Raw genomic sequence first — 21,170 nt, forward strand, 5'->3', positions numbered from 1 at the left:
TTGCTCCTTGTCAATGTTCCAGTGTTGGATCTGAGCTACTGCATCTTTCCTTGGGCCTGCTGCTCTTCTAGATAAGTGCTTCTAGTTTGTTTTCTGTTTTTTCTGTCCAGCTTGCTATTAACTTTTGCTGGAAGCTCTGAGAAGCAAAGGGGTGCACCGCCGTGCTGTTAGTTCGGCACGGTGGGTCTTTTTGCCCCTTTGCGTGGTTTTCGTTTTAGGGTTTTTTGTAGACTGCATAGTTCTCTTTGCTATCCTCGCTCTGTCTAGAATATCGGGCCTCACTTTGCTGAATCTATTTCATTCCTACGTTTGTCTTTTCATCTTGCTAACAGTCATTATATGTGGGGGGCTGCCTATTCCTTTGGGGTATTTCTCTGAGGCAAGTCAGGCTTGTATTTCTATCTTCAGGCTAGTCAGCTCCTCAGGCAGTGCCGAGTTGCATAGGTAGTGATAGGCGCAATCCACTGCTGCTTATAGTTGTGTGAGGATAGATCAGGTACTGCAGTCTACAGAGATTCCACGTCTCAGAGCTCGTCCTATTGTTTTTGGTTATTGCCAGATCTCTGTATGTGCGCTGATTACTGCACGCTGTGTTGCCTGATTGCCAGCCATAACACATATCCTCCTTCTCCTCTCGCTTCCTCAAACTCAATGTGGACAAATCTGAACTCATCATCTATCCTTTATATCATAGATCTTCCTTACCTGACCTATCTATCGCAGTAAAGGACATCACGCTTCCCCCCGTACCGGAAGTCCGCTGCCTCGGAGTAACCCTTGACTCTGCCCTGTCCTTCAAACCGCACATCCAAGCTCTTTCCACATCCTGTCGCCTCCAGCTCAAAAATATCTCCAGAATCCCTCCTTTCCTCAACCGTCAATCTACTAAAATGCTTGTGCATGCCCTCATCATCTCCCGCCTTGACTACTGCAACATCCTTTTCTGTGGCCTCCCTGCCAACACCCTTGCACCTCTCCAGTCAGTCCTTAACTCTGCTGCCCTACTAATTCATCTCTCTCCTCGCTACTCCTCTGCTTCCCCCCTCTGCAAATCTCTTCACTGGCTCCCATTCTCTCAGCGTATCCAGTTCAAATTACTAATACTGACCTACAAAGTCATCCATAACCTGTCTCCATATATCTCTGAACTAATCTCCCGATATCTTCCCTCACGTAATCTCCGGTCCTCCTTCTCTCCTCCACACTTATTCGCTCCTCATCCAATCGCCTCCAAGACTTCTCCAGAATATCCCCCATCCTCTGGAATTCTTTGCCCCAACACGTCCAACTATCAACCACATTTGGATCCTTCAGACGGAACCTGAAAACTCACCTCTTCAGGAAAGCCTACAGCCTGCACTGACCCCGCTGCCTCCTCACCACTGCTGGAGATACAGCCTCACCAACACCAGAGCTCCTACAACTTTCAACCTACTGTCTCCATCCCCACCATCCTGTAGAATGTATGGCTATGTGCACACGTTGCGGATTTTGCTGCGGATCTGCAGCTGCTGTGCCCATGCTGCGGAAAAAAACGTGCGGAAAAGCAGCAGTTTACATTTTCGCAGCATGACAATTCTTTCTGCGGATTCCGCAGCGGTTTACACCTGCTCCACAGTAGGAATCTGCAGGGGAATCTGCAGAAAAATCCGCAGGTAAAACGCAGTGCCTTTTACCTGCGGATTTCTAAAATCCGCTGTGGAAAAATCCGCAGAGGTCCATTCTACGTGTGCACATAGCCCAAGCATGCAAGGGCAGGGTCCTCGCCCCTCTGTATCAGTCTGCATACCTCCCAACCGTCCCGGATCCAGCGGGACTGTCCTGATTTTGACAGTCAGCCTCGTGATCCCGGGCGGGACATTAGTTGTCCCGCACTGGTTGGGAGGTGTGTAATATCACCCGGTCAGCTCCCTGAGTCCCTGCACCCGCAGAGCAGCACACCACATATTGGCTGCTCTGTGCGCACAGGACCTGTCATGAGGTCACAGGATGGGAGGAGTCACGGGTCACATGATCGGGAGGGCCTCCGTGTACAGGACTCTGCTGGTTGCCATGGCGCCGGACGAGGGTAAGCGTATGTGTGAGGTCAGGAGGTGTTTACAGTGTGGATGTAGCATAGCCGTGTGTGTACAAGGTGTATGGATCGGAGCAGCGTGTGAAAGGTGTATGGAGCGGAGTCGTGTGTGTAAGAGCTGTACGGAGCCGTGTGTAAGAGGTGTACGGAGCCGTGTGTAAGAGGTGTACGGAGCAGCGTGTGAAAGGTGTACGGAGCGGAGTCGTGTGTGTAAGACGTGTACGGAGCGGAGCCATGTGTGTAAGAGGTGTGCGGATCGGAGCAGAGTGTAAAAGGTGTATGAAACAGAGTCGTGTGTGTACGAGGTGTACAGAGCGGAGCCACGTGTGTACGAGGTGTACAGAGCAGAGCCACGTGTGTACAAGGTGTACAGAGCAGAGCCACGTGTGTACGAGGTGTACAGAGCAGAGCCACGTGTGTACGAGGTGTACGTAGCGGAGCCACAGGTGCTAGGTGTATGGAGCGGAGTCTTGTGTGTACGAGGTGTATGGAGCAGAGTCGCATGTGTACGAGGTGTACGGAGCGGACGTTGGCTGAGTCGGAACGGAGCAGATATTGCTCCTCCCTCTGACACTGACTGGCACAGGACACATGGAGAGGTCTTTATCAGTGGCGTATCACAGCTGCAGCGACGTGAGCAGTCAGCGGCACAGCTGGATGACACCATTCAGCGCCGTTGGAGTGGAAGCTGCCGTCTGCTCTGAGAGTGCGCGGTGAAAGGTGTGTGTGTGTGTAGTGATGGAGAAGGCAATGATGCGGGTGGGGGTAACTATGTGTGGCCATTATACTGTACCCAGCATCGTGTGGGGCCATTATACTGTATGGACCATCACGTGGGGCAAGTATACTGTACGCAGCATCATGTGGGGCCATTATACAGTATGGAGCATAATGTGGCCATTATACAGTATGGAGCATTGTGTGGCCATTATACAGTATGGAGCATCATGTGTGGCCATTATACAGTACGCAGCATCATGTTTGGCCATTATACAGTACGAAGCATCATGTGGGGCTATTATACAGTATGGAGCATAATGTGGCCATTATACAGTATGGAGCATAATGTGGCCATTATACAGTATGGAGCATCACGTGGGGCCAGTACACTGTACGCAGCATCATTTGGGGCCATTATACAGTATGGAGCATCACGTGGGGCCAGTACACTGTATGCAGCATCATTTGTGTGGCCATTATACAGTATGGAGCACTATGTGGCCATATTTTTTTGTTTATAATTATTGTTTACGAAACATTGAGATCAGAAGTGCTAAATGGGTGTGGTTGGGGCGTGACTAGTTGTGAAATGGGTGTGGTCAGAGGTGTGGCTTAAAATTTGCCGCGGCGTGCTGAGCGCGCCGCTAACTTTGTCCCTCTTTCCCTTCCTCAAAAGTTGGGAGGTATGAGTCTGTCATTGTTAGTTTGCTTACTGTAAGTGATATTTGTATTTTAATGTAACCCCTTCTTATGTACAGCACCATGGAATCAATGGTGCTAAATAAATAAACTAGATAGTGGCCCGATTCTAACGCATCGGGTATTCTAGAATGTATGTATGTATGTATGTATGTATGTATGTATGTATGTATGTATGTATGTATGTATGTACATAGCAGCCACATAGTATATAGCACAGGTCACGTAGTATATAGGAGTACTACGTGGCCTGTGGTATATACCATGTGGCTGCTATATACATACATATTGTAGAATACCCGATGCGTTAATATAGGCCACGTAGTAAACACAGCCCACGTAGTATATAACACAGTATATAGCAGCCACGCAGTATATAACACAGCCCACGTAGTATGTAACACTGCCCACGTAATATATAACACAGCCCACGTAATATATAGCACAGCCCACATAATCTAACAGTGGCCACGTAGTATATAGCACGCAGTATAGAACACAGCCACGTAGTATATAACACTGCCCACGTAGTATATAGCAGCCATGTAGTATATAACGCAGCCCACGCAGTATATAAACACTGGCCACGTAATATATAGCACAGCCCACACAGTATAGAACACAGCCCACATAGTATCTAACACTGGCCAGGTAGTATATAGCAGCCACGCGGTTTCTAACACAGCCCACATAGTATTTAGCAGTGTGGGCACCATATCCCTGTTAAAAAAAAAAAATAATTAAAATAAAAAATAGTTATATACTCACATGGCGGGATCCAGCAGACCTCTGGCGATGCGCGCGGTTGCCGCCATCTTGCGTTCCCAGGATGCATTGCAAAATTACCCAGATCACTTAGTGGTCTCGTGAGACCACTAAGCCTTCTGGGTAATTTTGCAATGCATCTCGGACTACTGAAGGTGAGAATAGCAGGTTTTTTGTGTTTTTTTTTATTATTTTTAACATTAGATCTTTTTACTATTGATGCTGCATAGGCAGCATCAATAGTAAAAACTTGGTCACACAGAGTTAATAGCAGCGTTAATGGAGTGCGTTACCGCTGGCATTAACCCTGTATGAGCGGTGACTGGAGGGGAGTATGGAGCGGGCGCTGACTGCGGGGAGTATGGAGCGGGCGCTGACTGCGGGGAGTATGGAGCGGGCGCTGACTGCGGGGAGTATGGAGCGGGCGCTGACTGCGGGGAGTATGGAGCGGGCGCTGACTGCGGGGAGTATGGAGCGGGCGCTGACTGCGGGGAGTATGGAGCGGGCGCTGACTGCAGGGGAGTAGGGAGGACTAATCGGACTGTGGCCGTCGCTGATTGGTCGCGGAAGCCATGACAGGCAGCTGGCGAGACCAATCAGTGACTTGGATTCCATGACAGACAGAGGCCGTGGCCAATGAATATCCGTGACAGATTATATAGTAGATAATAATAAAAATGGTATAGTTGTATACATTTTTGCAGCAAACCTGTGTCAAGTGAGCATGGGACCTTCAATATAAGGAATGGTCAACATAGCCACAAGTAGTTTTTGAAGAGAACAAAAAAAACAAAAACACAAAACACACGGTCTACAACCATTGCTCACCTTGTATCTCATCTTCGGACAGGTGTGGATATAAAAGCCCATGTAGTAATAGCACAGATCTGATGCCTTTTTCTGCAACTCTCGGGTGAAAGCAATTTCTCTTGTGGAAGAAAATAAATAAAAATTACTAATGTTGGAAAAAAAATAAATCTACCAATACCTGTAGCCGAAATAATCAGTCACCAGAACAGGGATTAGTTAGTATTAGCACTTCTTTGTTTAAAATAGGATACTTTGTATAAATCAACAGTACAGGCGAATACAAGAAATTTCGTAATATATCTTATTAGACAAATCTGCTTAATTCTCCACCTATATGAGCCACTTCTTCAACTCCTGAATTCACCATTCACTCTGAAAATAATAATACAGCTCCACAAAAGACAGACAGCAAAAATAGCGGGGTGTCAGGTTACACCTCCTATATACGCCATGGAGAGTGGAGTGGAAAAAGAGGAACACACAGGAAACAGGCAGACAGAGACACAGAAAGATCGTGCTGAGCTTCCTAATAAGTCTTTTACCACACCCCAGGGCTGAATTCTGCACTGATTAGGATTGGGTTCCACATGCGCTCATTTATTTAGCCTCTATCCCCTGATGATGCCAGGTCTCTGGTGAAACAGGTCGACGAGGCTTAGGGCAGTTTTTAATTAGCATTGGTCGGATGTGTTTCGTTAGTTTGTAGGGAATAAGGTAACAGCCGCACCAAGCAATCCCTATAAACCAAACACAGGGCAAGCAATTGGATTAAGGAGAGAAGTACTATAATCATACTATGATCAGTGAGAGATAAGGATATACCCGATCTGCTCCTTATTACACATTGATCAATGTAAGGTTTTAATATTCCATTCCTTTTTAAAAAGCAAATTAAAAGTTCATTTTTATGGTCTTTAGATTGGGATTTTTGTTGCCTTTTGGCAAATTGTAATTAATGGACTTCTTCCACTAGCTCAAAGTATGAGTACACAGACATGACGGCTTATTCTGAAAAGTTATCTGAAAGAACAGATGCCCTTTAATTTAAGAAAAGTTCCCACCCAGCTGGTGACTTTTGAAAAAGGGGTGGAACAAAGCATTGCATATCTGATTTTGTGTTATTCCTTCTATATACGGATGAATAACTTAGCAGACAGGCGTTACTATATTCTTGTGGTCTCGATCCAACATTGATTAGACCGTGTCAAACTGTAAGGATGCAACATACAGACAAGAGGAATGGTAACCCCCAGTGGTCAATTTAGTCATACATTTCATAGTAAAATAGCAGAAAAATGCTGCAGAATATTATTTTATAGGAAATACCGGTCCTCTATAATATTTTATTCAAAAGGCCACCCTACATAAGACAACCCATACTCCGTGAGCATACATTATAAAGCCATGCTGATCAGCCACCTAGAAGCTTTGTGAAATCTCTCCACACTTCTTTGTAACTTACCTTAAGGCAGAATAAACACCAAGCGACAGGAAGGAGTAATCAGGGTCATAGTAAAGGTATACAGACGAGACACAGTATGGAAGGATGTCAATGACTCCCACTGCAATGATCTTGCCATCAAGCCAATACTGCTGGTGAAAAGAGCCGTATCCACACGAGACCCCGTCTGATCGAGTCTCAGGCTGTTGAGAAATTAAATTTAAAGGTTTTAGTGAAATCATTGTCCATTTCTATTCCTGAGCGCATAACATAGATGATGACTGATCAGTGTCCCTGGTGGAGCTCACAATCTAAATTCCCTATCAGTAGGTCTTTCCGAATATAGAGGGAAACCGGAGAAGGCGGCGGAAACCCACTCAAACGCGGGAAGAACATACAAACTCCATGCAGATGTTGCCCTTGGTCGGATTGGTGCTGCAAAGCAATATGTTAAGCACTGAGCCACCCTGCTGCCACATGTTCTAAAAGATGAACGACAATATTCTGTTAAAGGAGTCGTTCACTACTAGGACATCCCATTCTCATTCCCCAGGTTTGGTGTCGATAAAATAAAAAAAAAAAAAACACCTATACCTATCGTGTGCCGGTCCAGCGGTGTCGGCACTCGTGTTCCTGGTACTCTCGTGTGGTGGTTATGACACGTGAGCCCAACGCCCAATCAGCGTATTAGTAATGAGGAGGTAGTGAGAGCAGCCGCAGATCCCACCTCCTCTTGATTACGTACATATCTGAAGATGGGGACAGGGAGACCAGCTCCAATTGTGCGCCGGTCTCCGGGAAGAACAAGTGCCGACAACACTGGAACGGCGACGGCATGGGGAGGGGAGTATAAGTGTTTTTATTTTATCGGGGCCAAACTGGGCAATGAGAAGGGGTTGTCCTAGTAGTGGACAACCCCTTTAAATTATTAAAGTCATTTCTTCAACTTCTTACATGGGTAATATAGCAAGGTGCTTGCAAAAACAAGAGAACGGAAGGGTCATTGGTCTTTCTTGCTCACTGTCCAAATTATCAGCTGACGCTGTAGTACATCAGCGGTGGCCGGTTTCCTAGGCAAGGAGTGCACATTTTCAGATTGACGTGCAGCTCTGAAGCTGGCCGGCTCCAGTGTCCCTGAACTCCTCCGATGCTGTCGAGCCAGTGTTCCCCAACTCCAATCCTCAAAAGCCGCCAACAGATCAGGTTTTCAGGATTGTCATATTATTGCCTGTGCAGATGATGCAATTATCATCTGGGGAATATTAAGGAATTCTTGAAAACCTTGATCTGTATGTGGCTCCTGTGTGCAGCATAGGAGAGCGCACAAATCAGATCAACATCACAAACATATTGCTGATCTGAACTTCAGGAGCGCACTGCTCCCCCACGCCTCTTCAAGCAGGAAGCCAGGGGGACTGGGAGCTGTGCACTCCCAAAGAAAGACAATTAGGTAACCCCTTATTATTTAAGATAAGGAAGACTAATGGTCATAAGAACACTTCCAGAATATCTGCCAGTGTATAAATAACCGTGTTCGTACAATGAGCGAGCAAAATGCAAATATACATTCACTACTGTGCTACAGTGGTCACTAGAAAAATAGGGTTTCCGCTCTTTTTGCAACCTTTTTTATTAGCAGGTTCCTAGAAAATAAGTTTATAACAGGGTGACCGATGGAAAGGACCCCAGAAATCAGTTGTAACCAACAAGAGAACTGGTCAGTGTTCCATCTCCATGCAACTACACCGTAAAGAAATCACATGATGTCCATTGAAATAGGCAACCGTGTAGACACACAAATGTGCTCTTCTCTGCCAGCTATTGATGAAAGAAGAATCAAACTGTCCATCGCGTGCAACGATTATTGTGTTTCCAAAAATCAGCCCGACTTCTAAAGCAATGCACCGATTTGCATACGTGATGCGTCACCAACTCCATCTTTGCTGGTTGCACACTTCCTATAAATTCATACAGAATGAATTACAGGATACATGCCGCAGTGCTCCTCCTCGTGCCTTATGGCTATATCGCCCCGAGGAATGAAAACAGTCATTAAAGCATTCTATGTATTTAGAGCAGACGCAGAAAGGACAGGACTGGTTTTAATCTGTTCACCCCCTACTCCTCCCTTCTAAAACTTCCAAAGTTAAAGTTGCCTGGGGTCTTTAATTCTTTGCCAGCCAGATATTGCGTTTTGCCTGCCAGTCTCTACTGGGATAAGCTTAGGAAGAGAAGTCTCCAGACCTACCCTATTTAGGTCTCGCTGCTAGAAGTCACATTGTTGGTTTGACACTTCCAGGGACAGGAGAGAGAAGTCTAAGTCCATAATAGACTGGTAGCGGAGAGGGAGCCTAGTGAAGACAGCGGGATGGAAGGGTTTCATAGAAATCTTCAGTCAAGACACTATGATGTGATTTATGGCCACCAACTGTGAAACAGCATGAAGTGTACTAGGCCAGGAAATGAAAGGGACCAGCACGTGGTAGGGATTAGGAGAATTTGCCATTTCAAAATGTGCATTAGGCTTTTTATGTTGCAATAGGTTTGGTACAAAGTGACACTAAAGCCAACAGGCAGTGATGAAAATATGGACCAGTCACCGACAGAACCTCATCAGAGGCGCTAGATTTACAAATAGTGACTTTAGCTTCATTAATTGGACACAAAGATGAGACCTAACATTTCTCAGATTTGCAAACAAATACTGTTGATTTTACCACAGTTTTTGCTTTAAAAAGAGGCCATAGAAGATTGTAAGAAACAAAACAACAGTTTTTCTTCATTTTACTAAAAGAGCGCCAGTCTTGTTCATGTGAAATGTCTGGCATTGAAGCTCAAGCAATCGAGCGAGTTACAAAATCAAAAACAAATTAAGAATATATGATCAGTAGAGGTGCAATCCTCGACAACCTCTGCCAATCAGGTGTTACCGGCGTCGCCGATTGCCGTACGTTCTTTGATGCTGACGGAACACAGCAGGTCTGTTAAAACTATAGTGGCAAGGAACTGCAGATCCACTATCCCTAGAATAGTACCTGGCTGTCGCCAGTAACAGCTGACCAGCGGCGGTGCACTGTGTCATACCCCCACCGATCAGATATTGATGGTCTAGCCGAAGGATAGGCCGTCAAATATTAGCGGCCAACCCTTCTAAGCATTGTTTTCCTTTTTAATCCAATGCATCTAAAATAAAAAATAGGGCAATGTGATGTTAAATGAATAACCGATTTTGGTCCTAGGCACCAACGCATACTTATTTCTATTCTAGGAGGCCCCAAGCAAACCCAGTGTAGTCTTGAGATATATACATAATAGGCATCACTTTGATTTCTATTTCTTGTTAATCTATTAATTTTAGGGAGATTCATTCAAAAGTAGCCCCAAATATTCTGCAATAACTCTTGCTAGGACGAAGCAATCGGAATAAAACAACGTGCTCCTCAATATCTGGAGCTTCGAACAATCCAGGCTGCCCTGCGTTGGCATTCGTGAATTAACTGGATGATTGGGAGTTAACAAAAGGTGTAGTGAGTCACACATCGGCAAAGAGCATGCCAGAAATTGTAGTCCTTTTTCGACAACAGGGTAATTTCAAAATTGGCTTTGGCCACTGTGGTCCCCGGATCTTACACCAAACTTCTTCCATTGTGGTATACGCAAAGGAATCTAAACAAACCTCGCACTTTGGAAGACTTGAAAGAAAACATCCAATGTGAATTCTGCGTTTCACACCGATACGCTTGCCGATTCTTTCAGAAGAATGGGGAGAAGGGTCGAAATGTTTCTGGCAGAAGACTGAAATCACTTCCAGCATCGACTACATGTACGTCAAAGTGTGCAGCTCATTTTTTTTGTTCCGATATGTTCCTCCTAACAAGAGTTACAACATAATATTCAGGCCCCTCTAGAGAGTGAATCTCCCTGGTTAGGCTGGTTTCACACTTGCGTTGGGCAGAGCTGCGGAGGGCTGCGTAGTTCCTCCATTAAGCCCCGCCCCTCTTCCATTCAGCTCCGCCTACATCGGCATGCGTCCACACATTGGGTACGCAGGCCATGCGAATGGTATGTGGATGCCTCCACATGCGTCGTTTTGACACCGCGCCCAACGCAACATGATGCATTTTGTTGCGTTCGGCGCAGCGTCAAAACGACGTATGCGGAGGCATCCGCATACCATTCGCATGGCCTGCGTACCCAATGTTAAAGATGGGCACGCAGGACGCATACCGACTTTGGCAGAGCTGAATGGAAGAGGTGCAGAAGTGGGCAGGGCTTAATGGAGGAAGTACGCAGCCCTCCAAAGCTCTGCCCAACGCAAGGGTGAAACCAGCCTTAATTTACTAAGGCTACTTTGTGCATATAGCATGGTCTGCTTGTGGGGGGCATAGAAAAAGCTCTCAGCACAAACCTCGAAAATACCGATAGGATGGATGAAGGTCAAAAGAGCTAAAATACATTTTTTTACTTATACAATAGCATCTATTTGAGGTATAGATCCGTGAAGACATACATCTTAGGTGAACACTTCAAAAATCAGTGTGAAGAGAGTTTAAGGCACCACGTTTGTTTTTTTATTTCAGTGTCGCAGTACCACCATTAATTTAACCCCTTTACCCCCACGGGTGGTTTGCACGTTAATGACCGGGCCAATTTTTACAATTCTGACCACTGTCCCTTTGTGAGGTTATAACTCTGAAACGCTTCAACGGATCCCAGTGATTCTGACATTGTTTTCTCGTGACATATTGTACTTCATGACAATGGTAAAATTTCTTTGATATTACCTGCGTTTATTTGTGAAAAAAACGGAAATATGGCGAAAATTTTGAAAATTTCGCAATTTTCCAACTTTGAATTTTTATGCAATTAAATCACAGAGATATGTCACACAAAATACTTAATAAGTAACATTTCCCACATGTCTACTTTACATCAGCACAATTTTGGAACCAAAATTTTTTTTTGTTAGGGAGTTATAAGGGTTAAAAGTTGACCAGCAATTTCTCATTTCTACAACACCATTTTATTTTAGGGACCACATCTCATTTGAAGTCATTTTGAGGGGTCTATATGATAGAAAATACCCAAGTGTCACACCATTCTAAAAACTACACCCCTCAAGGTTCTCAAAACCACATTCAAGAAGTTTATTAACCCTTCTGGTGCTTCACAGGAACTTTTTGAATGTTTAAATAAAAATGAACATTTAACTTTTTTTCACAAAAAATTTAATTCAGCTCCAATTTGTTTAATTTTACCAAGGGTAACAGGAGAAAATAGACCCCAAACATTGTTGTACAATTTGTCCTGAGCACGACAATACCCCACATGTGGGGGTAAACCACTGTTTGGGCGCATGGCAGAGCTCGGAAGCGAAGGAGCGCCATTTGACTTTTCAATGCAAACTTGACTGGAATGGAGATGGGACGCCATGTTTCGTTTGGAGAGCCCCTGATGTGCCTAAACATTGAAACCCCCCACAAGTGACACCATTTTGGAAAGTAGACCCCTTAAGGAACTTATCTAGATGTGTGGTGAGCACTTTGACCCACCAAGTGCTTCACAGAAGTTTATAATGTAGAACCGTAAAAATAAAAAATCATATTTTTTCACAAAAATTAACTTTCCGCCCCCAATTTTTTATTTTCCCAAGGGTAAGAGAAGAAATTGGACCCCAAAAGTTGTTATACAATTTGTCCTGAGTACGCTGATACCCCATATGTGGGGGTAAACCACTGTTTGGGCGGATGGGAGAGCTCGGAAGGGAAGGAGCGCCGTTTGACTTTTCAATGCAAAATTGACAGGAATTGAGATGGGACGCCATGTTGCGTTTGGAGAGCCCCTGATGTGCCTAAACATTGAAACCCCCCCACAAGTGACACCATTTTGGAAAGTAGACCCCTTAAGGAACTTATCTAGATGTGTTGTGAGCACTTTGACCCACCAAGTGCTTCACAGAAGTTTATAATGCAGAGCCGTAAAAATAAAACAAAAAATTTTTCCCACAAAAATTATTTTTTTAGCCCCCAGTTTTGTATTTTCCCGAGGGTAACAGGAGAAAGTGGACCCCAAAATTTGTTGCCCAATTTGTCCTGAGTGCGATGATACCCCATATGTGGGGGGGGAACCACTGTTTGGGCGCATGGGAGGGCTCGGAAGGAAAGGAGCTCCATTTGGAATGCAGGCTTAGATGGAATGGTCTGCAGGTGTCACATTGCATTTGCAGAGCCCCTAATGTACCGAAACAGTAGAAACCCCCCACAAGTGACACCATTTTGGAAACTAGACCCCATGGAACTTATCTAGATGTGTTGTGAGAACTTTGAACCCCCAAGTGTTTCACTACAGTTTATAACGCAGAGCCGTGAAAATAAAAAATCTTTTTTTTTTTCCCACAAAAATTATTTTTTAGCCCCCAGTTTTGTATTTTCCCAAGGGTAACAGGAGAAATTGGACCCCAAAAGTTGTTGTCCTATTTATCCTGAGTACGCTGATACCCCATATGTTGGGGTAAACCCCTGTTTGGGCACACAGGAGAGCTCGGAAGGGAAGGAGCACTGTTTTACTTTTTCAACGCAGAATTGGCTGGAATTGAGATCGGACGCCATGTCGTGTTTGGAGAGCCCCTGATGTGCCTAAACAGTGGAAACCCCCCAATTATAACTGAAACCCTAATCCAAACACACCCCTAACCCTAATCCCAACAGTAACCCTAACCACACCTCTAACCCTGACACACCTAACCCTAATCCCAACCCTATTCCCAACTGTAAATGTAATCTAAACCCTAACCGTAACTTTAGCCCCAACCCTAACTGTAGCCTTAACCCTAGCCCCAACCCTAACTTTAGCCCCAACCCAAACTGTAGCCCTAACCATAGCCCTAACCCTAACTTTAGCCCCAACCCTAACTGTAGCCTTAACCCTAGCCCTAACCATAGCCCTAACCCTAGCCCTAACCCTAGCCTTAACCCTAGCCCTAACCCTAGCCCTAACCCTAGCCCTAATGGAAAAATGGAAATAAATACATTTTTTTAATTTTTCCCTAACTAAGGGGGTGATGAAGGGGGGTTTGATTTACTTTTATAGCGGGTTTTTTAGCGGATTTTTATGATTGACAGCCGTCACACACTGAAAGACGCTTTTTATTGCAAAAAATATTTTTTGCGTTACCACATTTTGAGAGCTATAATTTTTCCATATTTTGGTTCATAGAGTCATGTGAGGTCTTGTTTTTTGTGGGACGAGTTGACGTTTTTATTGGTAACATTTTCGGGCATGTTACATTTTTTGATCGCTTTTTATTCCGATTTTTGCGAGGCAGAATGACCAAAAACCAGCTATTCATGAATTTCTTTTGGGGGAGGAGTTTATACCGTTCCGCGTTTGGCAAAATTGATAAAGCAGTTTTATTCTTCGGGTCAGTACGATTACAGCGACACCTCATTTATATCATTTTTTTATGTTTTGGCGCTTTTATACGATAAAAACTATTTTATAGAAAAAATAATTATTTTTGCATCGCTTTATTCTCAGGACTATAACTTTTTTTTTTTGCTGGTATAGCGGCTCGTTTTTTGCGGGACAAGATGACGCTTTCAGCGGTATCATGGTTATTTATATCTGTCTTTTTGATCGCGTGTTATTCCACTTTTTGTTCGGCGGTATGATAATAAAGCGTTGTTTTTTTGCCTCGTTTTTTTTTTCTTACGGTGTTTACTGAAGGGGTTAACTAGTGGGCCAGTTTTATAGGTCGGGTCGTTACGGACGCGGCGATACTTAATATGTGTACTTTTATTGTTTTTTTTTTTTATTTAGATAAAGAAATGCATTTAGGGGATTTTTTTTTTTTTTTTTTTTTTACACATTGTGAAATTTTTTTTCTAACTTTTTTACATTGTCCCAGGGGGGGACATCACAGATCAGTGATCTGACAGTTTGCACAGCACTCTGTCAGATCACTGATCTGACATGCAGCGCTGCAGCCTTCACAGTGCCTGCTCTGAGCAGGCTCTGTGAAGCCACCTCCCTCCCTGCAGGACCCGGATCTGCGGCCATCTTGGATCCGGGGCTGGAGGAAGCAGGGAGGGAGGTGAGACCCTCGCAGCAACGCGATCACATCGCGTTGCTGCGGGGGGCTCAGGGAAGCCCGCAGGGAGCCCCCTCCCTGCGGAAAGCTTCCCTATACCGCCGGCACATCGCGATCATCTTTGATCGCGATGTGCCAGGGGTTAATGTGCCGGGGGCGGTCCGTGACCGCTCCTGGCACATAGTGCCGGATGTCAGCTGCGATAAACAGCTGACACCCGGCCGCGATCGGCGGCGCTCCCCCCGTGAGCGCCGCCGATCACGCTTGACGTACTATCCCGTCCGTGGTCATGGGGGCCCACCCCACCTCGACGGGATAGTACGTCCCATGTCAGAAAGGGGTTAAGTCCCAGCCCCTAGTAATATATTTACCAGCCGGCAACTTCACTTCCCGATGACGCTCCGGTCCTGCAGCTCTTAACCACTGAGAAGTCAAAGCTAAAAGTCACAAGCTCTCAAATATGCAAATTGCCTCTTCTGAGAAAAAGAGGACTTAACTCTATAGCGCCACCTGTTGGAAGTAGCGATCCTACAAGTCACAATCAACTCTTTAACGAGTCGTGCAATATGACTTAGGATAAAAGCCAAATTAGTATCTCAATTCGCAGACACGGTGTTTCGGGCTGTTGGCCCTCGTCAGTGCGAAGAGAGTTGATTGTGACTTGTAGGATCGCTACTTCCAACATAGAGTTAAGTCCTCTTTCTCAGAAGAGGCAATTTGCATATTATATTTCCCAGAGGAGCATTGCACGGCGAATAAGCCTCCTTACCTTGACAAGCCAGAGATGGTATGTCACTCTCCATAAGGAGAAACGATACCCCTTAAGCTCTCACATGTAAGTCTATGAGAGCCATGTTTTGGGTGTCAGACTTATATTGAGAAGTTATCTCATGCTCAACCGGGAAACACTGCTGTAGGTCCCAAACAGCAGAAAACAGAGCGGCACCAAGAATGGAAGACGACAACAGCTGGTAAGTATATTAATAAGGGCAGGGAACTTACATTAGGAATACCACTCTGGCAGTGGGGAAAAAAAAAAACACTAAGTAGTATGTTTCCATGGTAACAGACTACATACACTTGTGTAGTCACATTCTGTTTTCCAATAGCTCTTTATTTTATGCTATAACCCGTTTATATAATTGTTGCACGGGGGAACCTTCTCTTTCATTTAAAGAAAGTGGCTAAATAAATACATAATTGCTATGCAAAAAGCTTCTGTATTTTCTTGCAGTTTCAAAAACTATACATTGCAGGCATCACAGAGAACTAGACTATATTAGTTTTTTTTTAAATAAAAGACCCTCTGCAGCAGTAGCCTATGTAGGCATCTTAGTCAAGCAGATCCCCCTTTGGAGATGGATATGCTTCATGGAAACACTTCTGTAAATACCAGTCAGTATTAAGGCGTCTTCATTCAGACCCCTACAATGAGAGCAGTGTATTGGGGGAGAGACGAGAAACCTGCAGAATGCAGGACACAAAATGACTACTAAACCCCTAAACTGAAATCTATAAAGCTGGGTAAAAGTGCAGCCATGTGCGACAAGCCGCAGCAGGTCTACAGCAAATATCTCCACATGCTTTGTGGAATGGGCCTTCCTGTGGAGGCAATCGGCTTGGGATTGTTGAAACTTTACTTAACCTTATGGGTTTCCTGTTCCAGTCTAATTTTCATGATTTATTAATGAGAAGTAAGTGCATAAAGTTTAGTTTAGGGGTTAATAATAATATATTAATGCAACTATTAATCTCAGAGCAAAACCTGCAGCAAATTACAATAGTGTGACATGTTAGGGCCTTCGGCTCAGGTATCCATATTTAGGAGTAGGGCAGGAACTGGAGGAGTGGGGAAAAAAAAGCAATGGGAAAAGAAGAAAAAAAAAATTATGGTGTGTAGACCAATTTTGCTCACAGCGAAAAGAAAGTAGGATGGAGGGAGCAAACTTTAAAACAGCTTATCAAGGGGGCCAAGATACCACGGGAAGGGAAAAGCCCTCTACATTCATAAAGTGATAAAAAGTTTTTCCTGTTCACACTAATGAGCTGTAACCCAAATATAAGCAGAGGTGAGGACTCAGGATAATCGGACATGCTCAGGAACTTCAACAAAGTCAGATTAGGAGTGTAATGTCAGCAAATCATTGCAGGCACTTGGGTGTTTACACAATTTATTTCCTTACACGTGCTTAGCACAACTCTAGAATTTCCTCATGAGGTTAGACATTGAAGGGGAGGGGGGACAAAGAAAAACTGAAGAGGAAGACCAGCAACCTTATGGCTTGATACCATCAAGATAACAGTGAAGAAGACCCCCGAGGACCTATCTAGGTTTGCACAAGGTTGATCCTCCTACAGATTGGTCATCCATCAGGTTGACGTGGCTCAAGATCGAGCAGAAGACCGTAGAAAAAAGAAACCTGGAGTCATACAATATGAATGGCGGCTTCACGGGAACAGAACGTAGAGCGTACCCTATTCCAAACTTAACGGTGATTCCCATTATATATGGCAAAATGGCTGCGATGTCGAGCTTCTTGGAGAAGGCACTTGGACCTCCTAGTCACTCATGGCATCTCTACACAATATGTGACTGACAAGTGCCAGTCCCTACTACACGATCCACAACAACGTCAGGAACAGAGAATGTACGAATAGTGATGGGCGAGTGTACTCGTTGCTCGGGTGACCTCCGAGTATTTATGACTGCTCGGAGATTTAGTTTTCATCACTGGTGCTGCAGGATTCATGCTGCGGAATTGGCATGCGTTTTCCCACTAAACACTAGCGTTTTGCAAGCATAATTAGCTTGCAAAATGTTAGTGTTTTCTAAGCGAACCTGATTGACAGGTTGGTCACACTTATCAAACGTAGTGTTTGATACATGTGACCAACTTTTTACTATTGATGACCCTAACAATGACCCCAGATGATGTAGCATCACACCATCACAGGTCATTGTCGCAAAGCATCACTGGGAACAGGAGCATCGCTACGGCCTGGACTGGATCCGGGGGCCGCCAGAAGGTGCGTATATAACTTTTTTTATTTTAATTCTTTTTTTTTTAGGGTCTGGAGGAGAGTCTCCTCTCCTCCACCCTGGGTACCATCTGCACATGATCCGCTTACTTTGCGCATGGTGGGCATAGCCCCATGCGGGAAGTAAGCGGATCAATGCATTCCTATGTGTGCGGAATCGCCGCGATTCCACACAAAAAGAGCATGCTGCGTATTTTTTCGTGATGCGATTCCGCCGTGGAGAAATACGCAGCATTAGCACAGCATTAGCACAGCATTAGCACAGCATTGCGGAATCCCATTGAATTCAATGGGTTGTGTGGTGTATGTGTTTTTGCCGCGAAAAACCACTGCAAAAACGCATACAATCCGCAACGTGTGCACATAGCCTTAATCTAGCCAGAATATTCTCAGAGGTGGAGCTTTCATATAAAGTCATGCAGGCGGGTCACTTTCCGCTTCATCTGACGTCCCCCAGATGTGAGAGATGTAGGTGGAGCTGGCTTATGATAACGGTCCTGCTGCATTTATTCATTTGTACAACTTGAAAAACAAAATACTTATTGGTACTAAAATCGCCAGATTATATAGGGATAACCTGCAAGACATGTGAGCCAAACATTGGAAAAATAAAGTGTATAATCACATAGCGCAGCAAAAAGACACATGCAGGTTTATTGTGAATTGCTGCATATCTGCGGCTAACACAAATTGGTTAAATTGCAAAACTGAAAATATTGTACCATGAACAGGTAACACAATGAAAACCTCCGGAAGAAATTATAAAGTCCTTACCTCCAGTGGAGAATCACACAGGAACCTTGTAAACTGTCCCGGAAATGAACATAAAAAAAAATAAAACAAAGTTACAAACAAATACATGGTATATGGAATTGTAGCACAACTGATGGGGAGTATCTGTAATGTTATTCTGTATCTAGTGTGACTGAACCTTTAATATGTTGATGTCCCAGTATGTCCGACAACCTCCGAGACCCCAGATAGACCCACTATATATTGATTTTACCACATTACATGTGCCTGCAGACGTGGGAAGAATCACGGGGTTACAGCTACACCAGTGCCCAAGTATTTGGAACTACTTAATGAGGACCCGTCATCTCTCCTGAGCTGCCCGTTTTAGTCTCTTGATAGTTTGGATCAGCAGCGCACCCGCTGACCCGAGCTGTGCGCTCTCCGACGATGAAAACAGTGGCAGCTTTTCCTCCGCAGAATCGGAGGAGAGTAATGGCAGTAAAAATGGCTAACAACGCACTTCAGCAACCTGGCCAGCTTCAGAGCAGCACTGACAAGCTCTACATGAAGGAGCTTATAAGAACAGCCCATATTCAACCACCACTGCAAGATCGCAGAAGTGGCTGGTAACCTAGGCAACACGCAGTAAATTGCAAAATTAATCCCCACTGTTCTCGAAAGGATTTTTAATAACAAGTAAATTGTCAAGTTGCCTGGTTTTACAGCCCATTTGCAGTTTTACCCATTAAGGGCCCCCTATTAAAATATAAAGAATCTATCTTCACTTTGTGCAGCTGCCCCTTAGGCTTCTTTCACACTTCAGTTGTTTGGCGTCAGTCACTTCCGACATAGTGACGGATCCGTCACAATTGTTGAGAAAACTGTTCAAACGGATCCGTTTTTTTGACGGATCCGTTACTTGGGGGTTGTCTGGGAAAAGTATCTACTTTTTGGAGCATGCGCAATTGAAAAAGCGGATTGGGGCGACGGATCTGCCGAAATGACGGTCGCGATGGATCCGCCGCCCATTGGTGGCCATTCTATGGAATGGCGGACGCGACGGATCCTTCGCGATCCGCCATTTCGGCGTTGACAAAAAACGTTTCAATGTCCATCTATGTCGAGACAACGTCCGCCAAATTTCGACGGATCCGTCGCATGGCGGATAGAACGGACGACCATCCGTCACAATCCGTCGCTAATGCAAGTCTATGGGAAAATAACGGATCCGTAAAAAAAAAATTACTGATCTGTTATTGGAGGAAAATGGCGGTTTTAGACGGACGCCAAACAACTGAAGTGTGAAAGAGGCCTTACCAGCTATGTCCGGAGAGGGACTTGTTGTGTCATGTGCCGGCTGCAGCCAATGAGCAGCCACTGTTTAGCTACAGCCTTTACTATTGGTCAGGGCAGACATCCGCCATGACGGAATATTGAGGAGCTGCAGCCTGGAGCCAAACAGCGTCCACTGATTGGCTGCAGCCGATACATAACACAAAGTCATTCCCGGGAACAGTGGTGTCAGCATCGATGTAACCGTGCCACAGCAGAAGGAGAGTATAGATTCTTTAGGGGCTATTTTAAAGGGTCCTGAATTGATTAAACTGGGGCTACCCAATAGTAGACAAATCCTTTAAAAAAAATAAAAATTCATAAATAACTTAGGGTATGTGCACACGTAGAATGGTCCTTGGTGGATTTGATAAATCCGCAGGGCAAAAACACTGCGTTTTTCCTGTGGATTTATAGCGGATTTTGTGCGTATTCCACTGCGGTTTTACACCTGCGGTTTTCTATAATGGAGCAGGTGTAAAACCGCAGCGGAATCCACACAAAGAATTGATATGCTGCGGAATGTAAACCGCTACGTTTCCACGCGTTTTTTTTCCCGCAGCATGTGCACAGCGTTTTCGGTTTCCCATAGGTTTACATTGTACTGTAAACTCATGGGAAACTGCTGCGGACCTGCAGTCGCGGATCCGCAGCAAATTCCGCAACGTGTGCACATAGCCTTAAAGTCCAATTGTCCAGGAGGAATAACAGAAGAATTGAACAATGCAGATGTATTTTGTTATTTTTTGGGAAACTATATTACTTACTAAAATGGACGGCAGGAAAGTTGGCAGATCCTCTTTAAGAAGATGACAGCCATTTAAAATCAGAAAGAGACAAATTAAGGAGGGCAAAGAAATCTGGGCCATTGTTAACCTTTCATCGGAAAAGTCTTAACAGGAAATGTACAGTATTTGTCTGTGTTTTGACAGGACCCTTGGCGAAGCCCTATGTGCCAGGTTTTTATCTAATTAGCAATTAGCGCTGTGACTTTTCTCGCTCGCTCGGGCTGCCGAGCGCGTCCTCCCCGGCTGATTGAGAACAGGAATGTACTTGCAAGTAACCAAAAAAAAAAAAAAAAGAGATTAGTCATGTTCTGATAGAGAAGGTTCACAAACGCAGCCTATATATGGTAAGCGAATGGTTTACGCCAAGTGTCACTTCTCTTAATGTGGTTCTGCTTTGCGTCCGTGGATGTTTATTTCTGGACAGTTCAGATGTAAATTTACCACTAGCGGAGCTGGATTTTTTATGTAAACACTATACAGAGAATTTATGCTCCTGGACGTTCACTTAAAAGGTGATGCAGAACCGGCGGATCGTTCTTTTTTTTGCCCTTACATTTACCGTACACAATGTCCCCAACCATAGCGGCTACATACATGAACCAGCAAAAATGACATTTCCTATCTTTGTGTGTTTCCCCATTGCGGACATGAGCTCCGGGTGTTAGTGTGCAGATGTTC

The 21,170-nt window shown here is 44.7% G+C and overlaps 1 protein-coding gene across 7 annotated transcripts in view; it reads right to left on the bottom strand.

Moving 5' to 3' along the window:
• Positions 1-21,170, bottom strand: part of ATE1 (arginyltransferase 1) — a 137,113-nt gene that overhangs the window by 33,267 nt on the left and 82,676 nt on the right. For all 7 annotated transcript variants that reach the window (XM_069753665.1, XM_069753668.1, XM_069753664.1 and 4 more), the window contains 3 exons: positions 18,412-18,444; positions 6,531-6,712; positions 5,087-5,186 (listed from right to left, as the gene is read on the bottom strand). In XM_069753665.1, the coding sequence (XP_069609766.1) occupies positions 5,087-5,186; positions 6,531-6,712; positions 18,412-18,444 (315 nt within the window). The remainder of the gene's footprint in view (positions 1-5,086; positions 5,187-6,530; positions 6,713-18,411; positions 18,445-21,170) is intronic.

Source organism: Ranitomeya imitator, chromosome 2 (genome assembly GCF_032444005.1).
Source record: "Ranitomeya imitator isolate aRanImi1 chromosome 2, aRanImi1.pri, whole genome shotgun sequence".
NCBI classification, from domain to species: domain Eukaryota; kingdom Metazoa; phylum Chordata; class Amphibia; order Anura; family Dendrobatidae; genus Ranitomeya; species Ranitomeya imitator.